Genomic DNA, 19,873 nt, shown 5'->3' with positions numbered 1-19,873 from the left:
TTCCCTTGACCCTGACTAGTCTCCCAGTCCTTGCCGCTGAAAAACATCTCTACAGCATGATACTGCTGCCACCACCATGCGTCACCGTTTTAAGGGTGCCAGGTTTCCTCCAGATGTGATTCTTGGCATTCAGGCCAAGGTGTTCAAATCGTGGTTTCATCAAACTAGAGAATCTTGTTTCTCATGGTCATAGAGTCCTTTAGGTGCCTTTTGGCAACTCCATGAGGGCTGTCATGTGCCTTTTCCTGAGGAGTGGCTTCCGTCTGGTCACTCTACCGTAGTGGCCTGATTGGTGGATTGCTGCAGAGATGGTAGTCCTTCTGGAAGGTTCTCTCATCTCCACATAGGAACTCTGGAGCTCTGTCAGAGTGACACCTGAAGTCAATCGTTTTTTTATTATCAGGAAGCCGGAGAGGTTCCAAAAAACTTAATGCACGATAGTACACGTCAGTCGGGGGTTCCGTCGGGGCAGTCCCGTTATTTCTCTTTTTAACTGCATACACAGACAAGTTATATTTGCATGATTTACATTATTCATAATTAATTCATCATTAACTTTTGGTTCATGCATGTAACCGACCAATACCTCACAAAGCTTCTTCCCTCCAAGCTGAGACCTTGAAACTGAGACACCCCTTTCAGTTCTCAAAAAAATGTTCTGGGCATACTGCCCAGATCTGTGCCTTGACACAATCCTGTCTCGGAGCTCTATGGACAATTCCTTCGACCTCATGGCTTGGTTTTTGCTCTGCAATGCACTGTCAACTGTGGGACCTTACGTAGGCAGGCGTGTGCCTTTCCAAATCATGTCCAATCAATTGAATTTACCACAGGTGGACTCCAATTAAGTTGTAAAAACTTTTCAAGAATGATCAATGGAAACTGGATGCACCTGAGCTCAATTTCGAGTCTCATAGAAAAGTGTCTGAATACTTACGTAAATAAGGTATGTTTTTTATATTTAATACATTTGCTAAAATTTCTAAAACCTGTTTCCACTTTGATTATGGGATATTGTGTGTAGATTGCGGGATAACAAATGATTGAATACATTTTAGAATAAGGGTGTAACGTAACAAAATGTGGAAAAAAGGAAGGGGTCTGAATACTTTCCAAATGCACTGTACATAGGGCAGCAGCCTTTAAGGTGCAGGGTTGAGTAACCGGGTGGTAGCCAGCTAATGACAGTGACTAAGTTCAGGTCAGGGCACTGGGTAGAGGCCGGCTAGTGATGGCTATTTAACAGTCTGATGGCCTTGAGATATAAGCTGTTTTTCAGTCTCACGGTCTCAGCTTTGATGCAGCTGTACTGACCTCGCCTTCTGGATGATAGTGGGGTGAACAGGCCATGGTGGTTGATGAGCTTTTTGACCATTCTGTGACATCGAGTGCTGTAGATGTCCTTGAGTGCAGTCAGGGAACCCTCTCGAGAGCCGTGCAGTTGCGGGTAGTGCAGTTGCCATACCAGGCGTTGATACAGCCTGACAGGGTGCTCTCAATTGTGCATTTGTAAAAGTTTTTGTGGGTCTTAAATGCCAAGCCAAATTTCTTCAGCCCCATGAGGTTGAGCAGGCGCTGTTGCTCCTTCTTCACCACACTGTCCGTGTGGAGTGGACCATTTCAGATTGTCAGTGATGTGAATGCGCTCTGGAATATTGTTGAGCCCCGCAGCCTTGTGGGTGTTGACCTGATTAAAGACCTTTTTCACGTCGGCCTCGGAGAGCAAGATTACCCAATCCTCTGGGTCGGTAATCTCCCTCACACCCGGCACGATGTTCTTGTCAAAGCTTGTATAAAATGAATTGAGTTCATCTGGTAGAGAGGCATTGTTGGGCAGATTATGGTTGTGTCTTCCTTTGTAATCCGTAATGGTATGTAGCCCCTGCCACATACGGCGGGCGTCAGAGCCTGTGTAGTATGATTCAGCCTTATTTTTATATTGTCCTTTTGTTCGTTTGATGACTCTGCGGAGGTCATAGCGGGACTTCTTGTACTTATTCCTGTCCTCGGCCATAGCCTCAGGGTTGTCTACGATAGCTCTGTGTGTGGTAGCCCTGTCTTTTAGTTTAGCTTAGCTTCAACCTCCGTGTTAATCCAGGACTTTTGATTGGGGAAGCAGCGAACCCTCACCGTGGGGACAATGTCGCCCATACATTTTCTAATGAACCCGGCTTTGGACGTAGTTAGCTCGTCAATGTTATCGGCGGAGTCTCGTAACATTCCAATCAGTGCTAACAAAGCAGTCCTGTAGCATAATCTCTGATTCTGGTGACCATTTCTCAATGGACCGAATCATGGGTACTTCCTGTTTTGCTTGTAAACAGGAAGCAAGATTACGGAGTCATGATCTAATTTGCCAAATAGCGGACAAGGCAGGGCCTTGTATGCTTGCTTGTGGGTAGAATAACAGTGGTCTAAAACTTTATCGTCCCTAGTGGCGTTGGAGACGTGTTAATGGAAGTTGTGCATCAAGTGTCTTAGAAAAGCAGCCTCTGGATGTTGGTGTTCTTGCTTGTTTATAGCCTTGTACAGTTCGTTAAGTGCCAGCTTGTTATTTTCATTATCCTAAGGTGGAATGTATACAACAGTCACGATAACAGCTGAAAGCTCCCTCTGGAGATAGAAGGGTAGGCATTTGACTGTCAGGTTTTCCAAGACAGTGGGTCGACACTTCCACCACGCTGGAGTTAGAACACCAGTTGGAGTTGATGTAGATGCAACCCCCCCGATTTCCACGACTCCACTGTCCTGTCCGACCGGTGAATGGAGAATCCATTTAGTTGGATAGCCGGGGGGGTATCTTGTACGTGAGCCATGTTTCATAAAAGCAAAGAATATTGCAGTTTTGAGAGGTCATCCATCTTGTTATCGAGTGACTATACGTACATTGGTCAGTAGAATGGAGGGAAGAGGTGGCCGGTTTTCCCTTTGCCTTAATCTCGCCAGGATCCCCTCCCCCTTGCCTCTAACGCCAACGTTCCTCTTGGGTAGCCTGAAAATTGGGTCGGAATTACATAGAGTTCCCCGGGCAGATGAGTCGAAAGTTGAATCCAGAATTGGGGTAAGTAACTGCTGATCTGATGTTAAAAAGTTATTGTCGGTTGTAAGAAATTAAATCCAATACATTTTGTGAAAATAAAGTATCCAGGTGTACAAAGCTCTTAGAGACTTACCCAGAAAGTTATCTGTTAACTTTTATCACTGCCAAAGGTGATTCAAACATGTACAGTTGAAGTCGGAAGTTTACATACACTTAGGTTGGAGTCATTAAAACTCGTTTTTCAACCACTCCACAAATTTCTTATTCAATAACTATAGTTTTGGCAAGTCGGTGAGGACATCTACTTCATGCATGACACAAGTAATTTTTCCAACAATTGTTTACAGACAGATTATTTCACTTATAATTCACTGTGTCACAATTCCAGTGGGTCAGAAGTTGACTGTGCCTTTAAACAGCTTGGAAAATTCCAGAAAATTATGTCATGGCTTTAGAAGCTTCTGATAGGCTAATTGACATCATTTGAGTCAATTGGAGGTGTACCTGTGGATGTATTTCAAGGCCTACCTTCAAACTCAGTGCCTCTTTGCTTGACATCATGGGAAAATCAAAAGAAATCAGCCAAGACCTCAGAAAACAAATTGTAGACCTCCACAAGTCTGGCTCATCCTTGGGAGCAATTTCCAAACGCCTGAAGGTACCACGTTCATCTGTACAAACAATAGTACGCAAGTATAAACACCATGGGACCACGCAGCCGTCATACCACTCAGGAAGGAGACGCGTTCTGTCTCCTAGAGATGAACGTACTTTGGTGCGAAAAGTGCAAATCAAACCCAGAACAACAGCAAAGGACCTTGTGAAGATGCTAGAGGAAACAGGTACAAAAGTATCTATATCCACAGTAAAATTAGTCCTATATTGACATAACCTGAAAGGCAGCTCAGCAAAGAATTTGTGGGCAGAACTGAAAAAGCGTGTGCGAGCAAGGAGGCCTACAAACCTGACTCAGTTACACCAGCTCTGTGAGGAGGAATAGGCCAAAATTCACCCAACTTATTACGGGAAGCTTGTGGAAGGCTACTCAAAATGTTTGACCCAAGTTAAACAATTTAAAGGCAATGCTACCAAATACTAATTGAGTGTATGTAAACGTCTGACCCACTGGGAATGTGATGAAAGAAATAAAACCTGAAATAAATCATTCTCTACTATTATTCTGACATTTCACATTCTTAAAATATAGTGGTCATCCTAACTGACCTAAGACAGGGAATTTTTACTAGGATTAAATGCCAGGAATTGTGAAAAACGGAGTTTAAATGTATTTGGCTAAGGTGTATGTAAACTTCTGACTTCAACTGTATTTCCTCAGGGGTGTGATAAATTAGGTATTTCTGTATTTCATTTTCAATAAATTAGCAAAAATGTTTCTAAACATGTTTTCACATTGTCGCTATAGGGTTTTGTGTGTAGATGGGTGAAGAAAAAAAATATTTCATCCATTTTGAATTTAGGCTGTAACAACAAAATGTGGAATAAATCAAGGGGTATGAATACTTTCTGAAGGCACTGTCTCTCCTCCTCATCTTTCTACTACTCCTCCTCCAACCATCCCTTTCTCTGTCAGTCTCCAGCTATCTACCCCTTCTTTCTCTCACTCTCCCACTCTTATTCTCTCTCTCTCTTCTTTGCCCTCTCTCTGTCTCTGCTAACTCTCTCCCTCTCTATGCCCCCTCTCCCCCTGTCTCTCTCTGCCCTCTCTCTCTCCCCTATCTCTCTTTATCTCTCTGCCCTCTCTCTCTTGCTCTGTCTGCTGCTGGAATTGGCAGATAAAGTTATGAAAGATGAATTGTGTTGAAGCTAGTGGGAGGCCAGCTGTGTAACTCCTGGGGAGATATGTCTGGGGGGCAGGGAGGTGAGCTAGACAAAAAGAGAGAGAGCAAGAAAGATGGATTGCAGGGCTAAGCTCTTGTCACCTTGGGTGGCTTTCTCCTGCCACAGCAGAAAGAGCAGAGAGATACATACAGTGCTGTCATAAGTAGGAACAGATTGCCAGGCCACAGCAGGGACCACAGCAGTCCGTCTCTGTCTCTCAGCCTCAAACACATCCACTGGACCTTACAGACAGAGGCAGACACTAAATATGATTTATATGTAGTCTAGACACACACACACACACACACACTCTGAAGTGTGCTGCCAATTGTCTTGTCACTAAGCTTAGCTCCCTCTCCATGCTCGCTGTTGCCGTGAGCAATGAAATGAGAACGAAAACAGAAAGAGTGAGAGCGAGAGAGAGGCAGAATGTTTGCCCTAGTGAGAAAGACAGGCAGAGAGAGAAAGACAGGCAGAGAGAGAAAGAGAGGCAGAGCGAGAAAGAGAGGCAGAGAGAGAGAGGGAGCGCTAAGATACCATTATGATCATAATGGTAGAGATCATGTAAAAAAGCTTGTTCAGTAAAATTGTACAAATTTCTCCTTGTAATAATGCATGATTTTGCCCTATGAGTCCTAACATCTCTAATACAAACAATAGGTCAGTGATCACTAATATCCAGGGAGAAAACACCACTAGCCACACATATCTCTGGAGTATTTGTAAACATAAGGTAAATTCTTGTTGATTTAGTAGAATCCCTCAGATTTGGACGTGTGGGTTTAGTAATCAACTGAGTGAGGTTTAGGTTATTACAAAAATCCTTTAAACAGTCTGTATTGGGTTCCCCAGGACAGGTTAAAGCCACCTACGACAAACATCTCAGAACTACTAGAAAAGGAAGCTATTAAATCAGTGAGACTAGTTAACAAACATTTCTTAGTGGAGGAATGGCGGTAGACTCTCAGAACAGTTACTTTAGAATTATAACCTAGTTGAAGACTTAAAGCTATAAATTCAAATTGTTTAGGACTGGACAAACCCTTTAAAAGACACACAGAAAGATTACTTTTTTATAGATACCAACAACACACCATTCTATCAGCCCTGAAAACTTTGAAGAGTAATAATCCTTACTATGAAGAGTAATAATCATTACTATGAAGAGTAATAATCCTTACTATGAAGAGTAATAATCCTTACTTTAGCTGCATCAAGTTCAATACATTTTTCACAAATAAAGGTATCCATCGGACCTTTCCCCGTGACAACTACGAACATGTCGCAGATTATACACTTAATAGCACGCAAATTCCCAGACGATTAAAATTAGTTTTCACTGCTGAACGCCGACAGTCCAAGGAAACAAACATTGCCTGGCGCCGCCATCATGAATCAATGAATGGGATGATGCAATAGCACAAAATCGTTTTGTTGAAGTATTTCAGTTTATATATGACTTCTATCTCATTACTTCAATGATGTGAGGTAAGCTGTGTTGTTTGACGAGCAGGTGTCCACATACAAAGGTATGCTTGTCATCAGCAAGGGAGTTTTTTTAGGATACAATTTAACTGAATAGAGCTAAGCACAGGCAAAATCCTAGAGGAAATCCTGGTTCAGTCTGCTTTCCAGTAGACACTGGGAGACAAATTCACCTTTCAGCAGTACAATAGCCTAAAACACAAGGCCAAATATACTCTGGAGTTGCTTACCAAGACGACATTGAATGTTCGTAATGTAAAATGGTCTCGGGATAGTGAAGTAATGATGGTGAATATAAAGACACAGCATAGCAGTGTCCTCTGCTGGCTGCTCCAGTCTATGCCTATGCTGCCTTTCTGAGAAATAATAGACCAGGGGTACTCATTTGAGAAGGTCCAGTCATACAAACTTCCTAGGTGGCAATGGACCGGATGTATATTGTCATGTATCGGTGTTGTTAAAAATCCCCACCTCGCAACCCATGTGACCCCAAACTGATGAAATTGTTCACACACCTCTTGTTGGTAGTTGTAAAGATAATTTCCTGCAATTGTACACATTATGCCATGGAGCGAAATGAAAATCTAGCCAGTTTTAAAACTAATTTCCTGAAATTCTACAAATGTTCCATGTCTTATGTGTGTTCATATGATACCAGGAGTCGAATGCCGACCGAGTTCCCCCCAAAAAGTGGGACCCGCAGTCCGTATTGACCATGTTCTGGGTCCGGATATTGGTCCGCCTTTTGAGAATGGCTGTAACAGACCAAACAGACGTGTAATGTTCACGCTCACCACTAGAGGGAATGCTACATCCAAAAATAGGACTGGAGTAACTAAACTTCACCTTTTGTGTCTGGGCTTCGACTTTGTGTGTGTGTGTGTATCAGTTTGTAACAGGGTGTACTGTGTGTAACATAGGTGTGTGTGTTCTGATTTAATGGGTTGTACTTGTACTACACTGTGACTGTATAGTACCAACCTCTAACAATGTGTGTGTAATGCTGTATATACGGCAGGTAGTCTAGCGGTTAGAGCTTTGGGCCAGTAACTGAAAGGTTGCTGGATCGAATCCCAGAGCTGACAATGTAAAAATCTGTCATTCTGCCCCTGAGCGAGGCAGTTAACCCACTGTTCCCCGGGTGCCGTGGATGTTGATTAAGGCAGCCCCCTGCATCTCTCTGCTTCAGAGGGGTTGGGTTAAATGCAGAAGACACATTTCAGTTGAAGGCATTCAGTTGTACAACTGACTAGGTATCCCCCTTTCCCTTATATTTCTGTGTGTGTTTCAGGGAGCGCAGGAAGGTGGTGTTACACCGTGGCTCTACAGGCCTGGGTTTTAACATAGTAGGAGGAGAGGATGGAGAGGGAATCTTTATTTCCTTCATCCTGGCTGGTGGACCTGCTGACCTCTGTGGAGAGCTCCGGAAAGGAGACCGCATCATCTCAGTAAGAACACACACACACACACACACACGGAAACGTGATAGTCTCTTATTGATTTCTTGTGATTTATGAGTATTATTGACAAGGTTAAATTGACTGTAGATCTCCATTGACATGCCTTGTTCAGTTGCTGTTCATTGATCAAACTGTGTGTGTGCAGGTGAACGGGGTTGAGCTCCGCAGTGCGACCCATGAGCAGGCAGCTGCTGCTCTGAAGAACGCTGGACAGACGGTTACCATCATAGCCCAGTACAGGCCAGAGGGTGAGAAATACTAATACTCCTACTAATACTATAGTAATATAGCACACTTTCTTTCCATGAGATCAAACAAAGACAGAAATTGACAACAGGAGATATTTGCAGATTGATTTAGAGAGCGAGACCGAATGACAAAACAGAAGCGAAAGAGTGAGAGCCCACTCATGGAGCCTGACGTGAGTGTGATCTGTGATGTGAGTTTGCTGTCCCCCGTGGTAACTGCAGAGTAAAAAAGGTCACAGCTCTGGTAAACAGGTTACACACACTGATTGGGTTATCTACTCTGATGTCATGGCAACAGGACCCTCTAAGGTGGGGAAAGAGGTGAGTGGGCTTCCCTGGCAGGAGTGAAAGCCATAACACACACACACACGCACACACAAACACGCACACACAAACAGCCTCATGACACTGAGTGAGGTAAGTTGTGTTCCATTTCAGAACTAAATTAAAACTACCTGGAACTACAGTACCAGTCAAAAGTTTGGACACACCTACTCATTCCAGGGTTTTTCTTTATTTGTACCATTTTCTACATTGTACAATAATAGTGAAGACGTCAAAACTATAAAATAACACATATGGAATCATGTAGTAGCCAAAAAATGTGTTAACTAATTAAAATATATTTTATATTTGAGATTCTTTAAAGTAGCCACCCTTTGCCTTAACGACAGCTTTGCACATTCTTGGCATTCTCTCAACCAGCTTCATGCGGTAGTCACCTGGAATGCATTTCAATTAACAGGTGTGCCTTGTTAAAAGTTAATTTGTGGACTTTCTTTCCTTCTGAATGCGTTTGAGCCAATCAGTTGTGCTATACTGTACAGAAGATAGCCCTATTTGGTAAATGACCAAGTCCATATTATGGCAAGAACAGCTCAAATAAGCAAAGAGAAAAGACAGTCCGTCAATACGTAAAATGTCAAGAACTTTGAACATTTCTTCAAGTGCAGTCGCAAAAACCATCAAGTGTTATAATGAAACTGGCTCTCATGAGGACTGCAACAAGAAAGGAAGACCCAGAGTTACCTCTGCAGCAGAGGATAAGTTTATTAGAGTTAAGAGCATCAGAAATTGCAGCCCAAATAAATGCTTCAGAGTTCACGTAACAGACACATCTCAACATCAGCTGTTCAGAGGAGACTGCATGAATCAGGCCTTCATGGTCAAATTGCTGCAAAGAAACCATTACTAAAGGACACCAATAAGAAGAGACTTGCTTGGGCCAAGAAACACGAGCAATGGACATTAGTCCAAATGTGAGATTTGTTTCCAACCTCTGTGTCTTTGTGAGATGCAGAGTAGGTGAACAGATGATCTCTGTGTAGTTCCCTCCGTGAAGAATGGAGGAGGGGGTGTGATGGTGTGGGTGTGCTTTGCTGGTGACACTATGATTAATTTAGAATTCACAGCACACTTAACCAGCATGGCTACCACAGCATTCTGCAGCGATACACCATCCCATCTGGTTTGCGCTTAGTGGGACTACCATTTGTTTTTCAACAGGACAATGATCCAACACACCTCCAGGCTGTGTAAGGGCTATTTGACCAAGAAGGAGAGTGATAGAGTGCTGCATCAGATGACCTGGCCTCCACAGTCACCTGACCTCAACCCAATTGAGCTGGTTTGGGATGAGTTGGGCCACAGACTGAAGGGAAACATTTTTTAATCAGCCAACAAGTGCTGAGCATCTGTTGGAAGAGCATTCCAGGTGAAGCTGCTTGATTAACAAGTTCTTATTTACAATGATGGCATAGGAACAGTGGGTTAACGTCCTTGTTCAGGGGCAGAATGACAGATTTTCACCTTGTCAACTCGATCTAGCAACCTTTTGGTTACTGGCCCAACACGCTAACCACTAGGCTAGCTCCCGCCCCATTGATGGAATGCCAAGAGTGTGCAAAGCTGTCAAGGCAAAGGGTTGCTAATTTGGACAATCTAAAATATATTTAGATTTGTTTAACACTTTTTAGCTTGCTACATGATTCCATGTGTGTTATTTCAGGGGGGGTTTTCTCAAAAAACCCTTGAATGAGTAGGTGTGTCCAAACATTTGACTGATACTGTACCTGAAAGTAAAGGCGTTCATCTCCGTCCAACTACAGGACTATCACATTTCAGGAGAAGACCCAGATGCAGACAGTGTCGAAGTAACAAAACAAAATGGTAGGCAGTCTCGGGGTCAGGGCAGGCAGAGATCAATAATCCAGGGTGGTGTGACAAGGTACAGAATGGCAGGCAGAATGGTCGAAACCAGGAACTAGAAAACGCAAGGGGAAAAACCACTGGTAGGCTTGACAAACAAAACGAACTGGCAACAGACAAACAGAGAACACAGGTATAAATACACTGGGGATAATGGGGAAGATGGGCAACACCTGGAGGTGGGTGGAGACAAGCACAAAGACAGGTGAAACAGATCAGGGTGTGACAAGGACAACACCCCTCCTAACAAGGGCTTCTGTGCTGCCTGCCACTGACATGAAAGTTCTTTCTCACTTCACTACGATTTGGTTACAGCATGCTGATATTCCATTTGTCTAGGGTACCTCAGCTCAGGTCATGTCTCTCACCTCTGTGGTTGTTCTGTTTGCTCTACATATCATTACCCTTTACTGTTTTTGGTCTGTCCACACGCCCTTCAAAGATAGAGGGGTTTTAAAGGGGTTTAGTGATTGTCAGATCTGGCCCTGACCAGAGGTTCAACCTTAACCAGGCCTCATTAAATCACCATTACCACTATTGCCCTACTTACCACTATTCTCTCTCTCTCTATGGTGTGTGAGTATGGCCCTTATCCTCATCGTGCACTGTTGAGGGCCTGTAGAGTATCCTGCTGGCTGTGTGGCTGGCTGTAGCCCCCCTTGCTGTAAGTTAAGGGTACTGAGGTGTAGTTAGTTAGTTATGTGCACATAGAGGAGTTAGTAAGTAGATAAGAAGATTTCAACTAAATACTTCAACAGTAAAGAGTGGAAGGAGCTTGGCACTATAATGTGTCAAAGATTCTGGGACTGAATGGGGAGTTGTAAGTACAGCTTGATCCCGTCTCAGTTTCTAACGCCCATTTCTCGGCAGCTTAAAACCACAAAAGGCAGAAAAGCCACACAGTGAGTGAGAACCAACCAGACACAGAGCAGAACAGGGGGTGTGTTAGCAGTGATGTGATCTATGATGAATGGTGGAGATTGTTTGTTTGATCATGGCAAATGACACACAAATGTATGCATTTCATGCATGGTGAGATGCAATAATGGAACTACACAGGAGTGAGGGGTTGGGGGATAGTGTGTGTGTGTGTGTGTGTGTGTGTGTGTGTGTGTGTGTGTGTGTGTGTGTGTGTGTGTGTGTGTGTGTGTGTGTGTGTGTGTGTGTGTGTGTGTGTGTGAGAATGTGAGGTATTGAATGTGACTAGGGTAAGAGATTAAGATCAGTAGAGGAGTTCAGTATTTTCCATGTAATATTGATATGTGAATCAGTGAAGTTAGATCAGGCACTTAAGTAGTACTTTTAAGTATTTTTACTTAAGTAGTTTTTGGGGGTATCTACTTTACTATTTATATTTTTGACAACTTTTACTTCACTACATTCCTAATGAAAATATTGTACTTTTTACTTCATCCATTTTCCCTGAATGCTTAGCAGGACAGGAAAATTGGCAAATTCAAGCACATATCAAGAGAGCACGTGGTCATCCCTACTGCCTCTGGCCTGGTGGACTCACTAAACACAAATGCATATTTTGTAAATAATGTCTGAGTGTGGGAGTGTTCCCCTGGCTGTTCATACCTTTTAAAAACAAGAAAATTGTGCTGTCTGCTTTTAGCAATATTTTAGCAATTACATTTACTTTTGATACTTAAGTATATTTAATACCAAATACTGTTGTACTTTTAGACTTTTATTAAAGTAGTATTTTACTGGCTTACTTTCACTTTTACTTGAGTAACTTTCTATTAAGGTATCTATACTTTTTTTATTTGGACCTGCATTAGATTTTGCAGAAGCAGCAGCTACTCTTCTTGGGTCCACAAAAAACACAAAACATGACAATTAATTAAACATTGATACACTGATAGACAAGGACAGTCACACAAATAAAAAATACAATGATATACAAACAATACAAAAAAATTATACGAACAATAAAACAAAAAAATTGTGTTTTAGAGTGTCTGTGTGTTCATGGGGCGGCAGCGTAGTCTTGTGGTTAGAGCATTGGACTAGTATCTGAAAGGTTGCAAGATCAAATCCCTGAGCTGACAAGGTACAAATCTGTCGTTCTGCCCCTGAACAAGGCAGTTAACCCACTATTCCTAGGCTGTCATTGAAAATAAGAATTTGTTCTTAACTGACTTGCCTAGTTAAATAAAGGTAAAAATGTGTTTGTCCCCTCACAGTCCCTGCTGTTTTGTAAAGGTAATTTTGCTGTTTGCTTGAATAATTGGAGATGGACAGGAGTTCAATGCGGTCTGTATAAAACTGTGTGTTGCTGTGAATTTGTTTTAGATTTGGGGACTGTGAAGGGGGCCACTGGTGGTATGTCTTGTGGGGTATGTATGGGTGTCTGAGCTGAATGTTATTTTATTATACAGACAATATGGATTTTTCATCAACCCTCAACCAGGAAAGACTGGCATGCTTGTTGTTAGTTCTGTATGTGCAGTTAAGGGTAAGGCGTGCTGCTCTTTAAGACAGCTGCAGCTTTACTAGGTTTTTCTTTGCTGCACTTGACCATATTAGCCGACAGTAATCAAGATGGGACAAGACCAGAGCCTGAACAACTAGTACAGTTGATTTTTGTATCAAAAACATATTTTTATAAGAGATGCAACATCTTCACAACAACTTTGTCAATATGACTTACCCATGATCATTTACCATCCAATGTTATACCTGGGAGTTTATGTCAAGGCTGTGGGTAACTGGTGAAAGGAGTCAGGCGCAGGAGAGCTGAGATGCGTGGATAAGGTATTTAATACAAGATGACACCAGTATAAACACAATACTACTGTGCGGGAAAAATACCGGTACCACGAAATAAACGGGCGTAATAACAAAACCCGGCAACAAAATACCAGCCGTCAGTAACAGCCTAAACAATAGAACAAACATGCACACAAACATGGGGGAAACCAGAGGGTTAAATAATGAACATGTAATGGGGGAATAAACCAGGTGTGTAGAAAACAAAGACAAAACAAATGGAAAATGAAAAGTGGATCGGCGATGGCTAGAAGGCCAGTGACGTCGACCTCCGAGCGCTGCTCGAACAAGGAGAGGGACCGACTCCAGCGGAAGTCGTGACAGTTTAGCTTCCTGAACTTGCTCAATGGTCACACTCTTTATGCACAACTCCAGTTGAGGTTTAGGTCTTAAAGAATATTTTGAACCAAATACAATGCTTTTAGTTTTAGATGTATTTAAGACGCGTTTATTATTAATCACCTGTTCTGATAGTGATTGTAACTCCTTATTTAGAATTTCAGTGAGCTCGCCGCACTGTACCTATCTGATGTTAGAGAAGAAGCTTTCATTGAAAACACTCTCTGGGTACTATTGGATAAATAACACTCCAACCATGTGATGGCAGGTGATGTAAAGCCATAGCAAGTGAGTTGTTTCAATAACAATTTATGATCAATAGCCAGGGTTGGGTAGGTTACTTTCTAAATGTAATCCGTTATAGTTGTGAGTTACCTGGCCAAAAATGTAAATCAGTAACATTACTTTACTGAGTTTGGGTAATCCAAAAGTTAGCTGATTACATTCCGTTAATTTTAAATTACTTTCCCCTTAAGAAGCATTAGAAGAAGACAAAAATGTATGTTACCAATTGAAGGACATCTATTGCAGGATAAATCAATGTTGAAGTTTACATAGCTGGCCATATATGGATGTTAAAATTGTACTTTATGGGTTGGTTATGTAGACTTCTTCTAACCCATCGCTTTCTACTACAAATAATAATACGATTAAATTATATCTTTACGTTAAAAAAAAGTCTAGCAGAATTCCAATCATTCCAATAAATGTTACAAGCCTTGATCTTCAAGAATAGGACTTGGAAATATGAAAGTATTATTTACCTGAACATGACCAAATTGTTTTACCTGAGCGTGACCCCAAAACTAAGGACTTATTAGCCAGCCCTACTCTGTTGTTTATGATTTTGTTGTCATGGAGGACTGATTATGCTCATTGATTCGAGTTGAAAAATAAATGCTGTGCTCATGGAATGGCATGCTTTGCCAAGAGTTTGCAGAGCTTTCATCAAGGCAAAGGGTGGCTACTTTGAAGGATCTAAAATATATTTTGATTTGTTTAAACTTTTTTGTTACTACATGATTCCTTATGTGTTATTTAATGTCTTCACTATTATTCTACAATGTAGAAAAATAAAATAAAGAAAAACCCTTGAATGAGTATGTAGAAATGTAGAAAATAGTAAAAATAAAGTCGGTGTGTCCAATCTTTTGACTGGTACTGTACTATATATATATACACAATTTATAAATCCAAAAAGAGATGTAGCAACTACAGATTACCCCTTTAAGTCTATCAAAAGTATGCGAGTTTGAGCATGTGTCCATTAGGCCAATGGATTTTCTTTTTTTATCAGCATGAATTAGATTGAGCAATGAAAGCCCCACTTTTATTCCATAGGCTTGGATCCATATGCAGCTGTTGCAAGAGCGCATTTTTCACTGGCTTTCCACTGGTTTCAAAAACAATGATTGACAGGCAACTTAAACTTCTTGAATTCAACCATTATTGGGTTCAAATACACATTTAGATTTGTGAACAGCCATCCACAACAACCACGATCTGTAAGGTACAAACAGCTAATGAGAGAGCTGCAGTGTGATTCACATCAATGTAGATGTCAACAATAAGTGATATCCGTATTGCCGTAGACTACACCACTACTGTCATCCTTACCTCCAAGCATTTATTCAAGTTGGATAATCTTTGGATGCCGACAGCAGTCGCACCATTGGAAGACATAGCTTGCACTGTAGCCTACAAAAGCCTATTCCTGCTCTTTTCCTGCGAACCATCAAACACATTTGGTGTGTCATCATAGTGGTCTCTGACTTGTGGTCAGACTCGCTCAGGTGGAACAAACTTAAACTTGCGCCTTTTTTCAATGCTGATTTGAATGTCATTGAGAAAACCGAGAAGTGTCAAAGATTTAAAGTGATCCTGGAAGTAATCATCTAGTTTTTCAAAAGTATCGGTAATCTGATTACAATATTTTTGCTGTTAACGTAACTAATTACAGTTATCGTTTTTTGTAATCCCTTACATGTAACGGATTACATGTACCGTAAATTCCGGACTATAAGCCGCAACTTTTTTCCCAGCTTTGAACCTCGCGGCTTAAACAATGACGCGGCTAATATATGGATTTTTCCCGCTTTCATTTTTTTTAAAACATTCTGTGACGTGCTCAGTTTTTTGCCGGCATGAAGCTTTCATTAGACCAATGAAATTGCCGAACGGGTTAAGGTCAAACAACTTTTTTGTTTACTGTTTAGATTAAATCGAGCGCTCTCAAACTTCCCATCATTCTGATTACGGTAGTCATTTTTTCACCCTCATCATGGCAAAGACACTGAGAAATGTATATGATGCGGCTTTCAAGTTGAAGGCGATTGATCTGGCTGTTGGAAAAGGAAATAGAGCTGCTGCACGGGAGCTTGGTCTTAATGAGTCGATGATAAGACTTTGGAAACAGCAGCGTGAGGAATTGACTCAGTGCAAAAAGACAACTAAAGCTTACTGCTAATTTTTTACTTTTTGTTACAAGCCGTATTTCGTTAAAGCCTATTTATTTTGTTACAAGCCGTGTTTCGTTAAAGCCTATTTATTTTTGTTACAAGCCGTGTTTCGTTAAAGCCTATTTATTTTTGTTACAAGCCGTGTTTTGTTAAAGCCTGTGTAAAGTTAATTTGTTTCAATGTACTGGTAGGCACCTGTGGCTTATAGACATGTATTTATGTTCAAAATAATATTTTTTTTTAATTCAGTGGGTGCGCTTAATAGTCCGGAAATTACGGTAATCAGTTTGTTACTCCCCAACCCTGTCAATAACATCAAAGGCTGCCATGAAATCTAACAATACAGCTCCAACTATCATCTTATTATCCATTTCTTTTAACCAATCATCAGTCACCTGAGTCAGTGCAGTACAAGTTGAGTGAACATCAATCGATCATGTACTTTCAGATATGTGTAGCCCATCCATTTGGCATATAGTTAGCTAGCTAGCTAGCTAGCTAGCTTCATAAGAGATTAGGCTTTTGGAAAGAGCTTGACATCAGCAAGTCTTCATCCTGGTAAAGTTATCAGTCAGACTACTGCCATCTATCACGTTTCAAGGTAAGACCCAGATGCAAACAACGTCAAATTAACAACAGTTTATTAATCCAACAGGGGAAGGCAAAGACAGGTCAAGGGCAGGCAGGGGTCAATAATCCAGATAGGTGGGGCTAAGGTACAGGACGACAGGCAGGCTCAGGGTCAGGGCAGGCAGAAAAGGTCAAGAACAAGGAAAACTAGAAAACAGGAACAATCGAGAGACAGGAACAGAGGGGAAAACGCTGGTAGGCTTGACCAAACAAAACGAACTGGAAACAGGAGACAAAGGGCTGTGAGACATGGGTTTAACTCTGGACACATGAAAGGTGGGGTGTATACGAAGGGTACGGAGCAACAGAAGAGGGGCAATCATTTTAGAGATGGGGAACGGGCCGATCAACCTGGGGGAGAGTTTGTGGAGATTCCACCCGGAGGGGCAGATCCCGGGTGGATAGCCATACCTTCTGCCCGAGACGATGCCGGGGCCCGATGGCGATCCACTTGTCCAGAGCACTCAGGACCTCAGACTGGGGTGACTCCAAAAAGACTAGATGCTGTAATCACTGCCTAAGGTGCTTCAACAAAGTACTGAGTAAAGGGTCTGAATACTTATGTAAATGTGATATTTTAATTTTTTTATACATTTGCAAAAATTTCTAACAAACAATTTTTGCTTTGTTATTATGGGATATTATGTGTAGATTGATGAGGTAATAAAAAAAACATATTTTAGAATAAGGCTGTAAGGTAACAAAATGTGGAAAAAGTCAAGGGGTCTGAATACTTTCTGAAGGTACTGTATAGTAATATGGGCTATTCTTAACCTTTTCCTTAGCAGTTTATCAGAAATACAATATGGAATATGACCCTTTAATTATGCAACCAGTTTCTTCACTTTCTCATTCTACTTCTAGCATGTTTTCATCTGTCTGTTTTTCATCTTGCGCTCCTCTTTTTGTTTATTCTGCATGCACAAGCAGGCCCATGTCGTGTGGGACTGGAGATGCATCCCCAAGGCCTCATTTGGTTCCATTTTCACTCTGGCACAAAATGTCACAGACACAAACCGTAGCTGGTAGTACAGTTCTCCCACACAGCACACAGGCAGCTCATTAGGGTAGTGTTTCCCAACTCCAGTCCTCGAGAACCCCCAACAGCACACATTTTTGTTGTAGCCCCAAAAAGCACACCTGATTCAACTTGTCTACTAATCATCAAGTCCTAAATGAGTTTAATCACCTGAGTTTGTGTGTTGTTGGGGATACTTGAGGACTGGAGTCCTCTAGTACCAGGGCATCCAGCAGAATCTTCCCGCGTGACAGCGCCCCCATGCAGCCACACACGTAGAATGGTTGCAGTGAAGTTAGTTGCATCCATCTTGTAGAAGCCAAGGCTCAGGCTCGCATTGAGTGGCGGTAGAAGCCCCATTCCCACTGTGTCAACAAAGCAAAAGTAAATGTCCAAGATGTGTAAAAGTCTGGGTAAAATGTATCAATTGGTAATGACGTTAGAGACAAGTGGACAGTCTAATGCATTCTCATTTCGACGCCAAACCCACCACTGTTGTGCGTGGTCAAGAACTGTATTTTCATGTCCTCCAACAAATGTAAACGCCTGGAGTTTGCAAACGGCGTTGGAACCAGTGCTATGGTCAGATTACATGACAATAGAGCTCTTTGGCCACGCACACCAGTGGTGGATTAAGTGAGAATGCATATGCAGAAAATAACCCTGTTCCTACTAGAGGTCGACCGATTAATCAGAATGGGCGGTTAATTAGGGCTGTTTTCAAGTTTTCATAACAATCGGTAATCGGCATTTTTGGACACCGATTATGGCCGATTACATTGCACTCCACGAGGAGACTGCGTGGCAGGCTGACTACCTGTTATGCGAGTGCAGCAAGGAGCCAAGGTAAGGTGCTAGCGAGCATTAAACGTACCTTATAAAATAACAATCAATCTTAACACAATCACTAGTTAACTACACATGGTTGATGATATTACTAGTTTATCTAGCTTGTCCTGCGTTGCATATAATCGATGCAGTACCTGTTAATTTATCATTGAATCACAGCCTACTTCGCCAAACGGGTGATTTAACAAGCGCATTCGCGAAAAAGCACTGTCGTTGCACCAATGTGTACCTAGCCATAAACATCAACGCCTTTCTTAAAATCAATACACAAGTATATATTTTTAAACCTGCATATTTAGTTAATATTGCCTGCTAACATTAATTTTTTTAACTAGGGAAATTGTGTCACTTCTCTTGTGTTCTGTACAACAGAGTCAGGGTACATGTAGCAGTTTGGGCCGCCTGGCTCGTTGCGAACTGTGTGAAAACCATTTCTTTCTAACAAAGACAGCCAACTTCACCAAACGGGGGATGATTTAACAAAAGCGCATTTGCGATAAAAGCACAATCGTTGCACGAATGTACCTAACCATAAACGTCAATGCCTTTCTTAAAATCAATACACAGAAGTATATATTTTTAAACCTGCATATTTAGTTAAAAGAAATTAATGTTAGCAGGCAATATTAACTAGGCAAATTGTGTCACTTCTCTTACGTTCATTGCACGCAGAGTCAGGGTATATGCAACAGTTTGGGCCGCCTGGCTCGTTGCGAACTAATTTGCCAGAATTTTACATAATTATGTCATAACATTGAAGGTTGTGCAATGTAACAGCAATACTTAGACATATGGATGCCACCCGTTAGATAAAATACGGAATGGTTCCATATTTCACTGAAAGAATAAACTGTTAGGCGCCTCCTAGTAGGAGGGAGGTGCATGGAATCAGGAGCAGGAGAGCAAGGAAGTCCCAGTGGCACAAACGTTTATTTAAAGCTGTCCCAAACAAAACACAACATGTGGGAAACACGCAAAAAACGAAGTCGCCACACATAGGGAAGAAATGCAACACACAGAGTAGAAATTTATACTCCTCGAATGAAATAAATCAAAACAGTAACATACCGTGAGCAAAGAACAAACCCCGTGGTGCAACACTCACCCCTAACAACATAACTCTGAAACAATCCCGCACAAAGACTAGCAGGCAGCGGGGTGACTATAAACCCATCGAAATCAACTAAATGAAACCAGGTGTGAAAAAACAGACACAAACGAAAAGGAAAAATGGATCGGTGGCAGCTAGTAGGCCGGCGACGACGACCGCCGAGCACCACCCGAACAGGGAGAGGAGCCACCTTCGGTGGAAGTCGTGAAAATAAACGTTTTGTTTTCGAAATTATAGTTTCTGGATTTGACCATATTAATGACCTAAGGCTCGTATTTCTGTGTGTTATTATATTATAATTAAGTCTATGATTTGATAGCGCAGTCTGACTGAGTGGTGGTAGGCAGCAGCAGGCTCGTAAGCATTCATTCAAACAGCACTTTCCTGCGTTTGCCAGCAGCTCGCATTG

General features: G+C 41.8%; 1 protein-coding gene across 2 annotated transcripts in view; it reads left to right on the top strand.

Annotated features, from left to right (window-relative positions):
* Nucleotides 1-19,873, top strand: part of LOC106583961 (discs large homolog 1-like protein) — a 223,627-nt gene that overhangs the window by 133,310 nt on the left and 70,444 nt on the right. For both annotated transcript variants that reach the window (XM_014168679.2, XM_014168681.2), the window contains 2 exons: nt 7,656-7,812; nt 7,970-8,072. In XM_014168679.2, the coding sequence (XP_014024154.2) occupies nt 7,656-7,812; nt 7,970-8,072 (260 nt within the window). The remainder of the gene's footprint in view (nt 1-7,655; nt 7,813-7,969; nt 8,073-19,873) is intronic.

Source organism: Salmo salar, chromosome ssa23 (assembly GCF_905237065.1).
Source record: "Salmo salar chromosome ssa23, Ssal_v3.1, whole genome shotgun sequence".
NCBI lineage: Eukaryota > Metazoa > Chordata > Actinopteri > Salmoniformes > Salmonidae > Salmo > Salmo salar.
The sequence above is the reverse complement of the archived record's forward strand: the minus strand, read 5'-3'. Positions and strand labels throughout refer to the sequence as shown.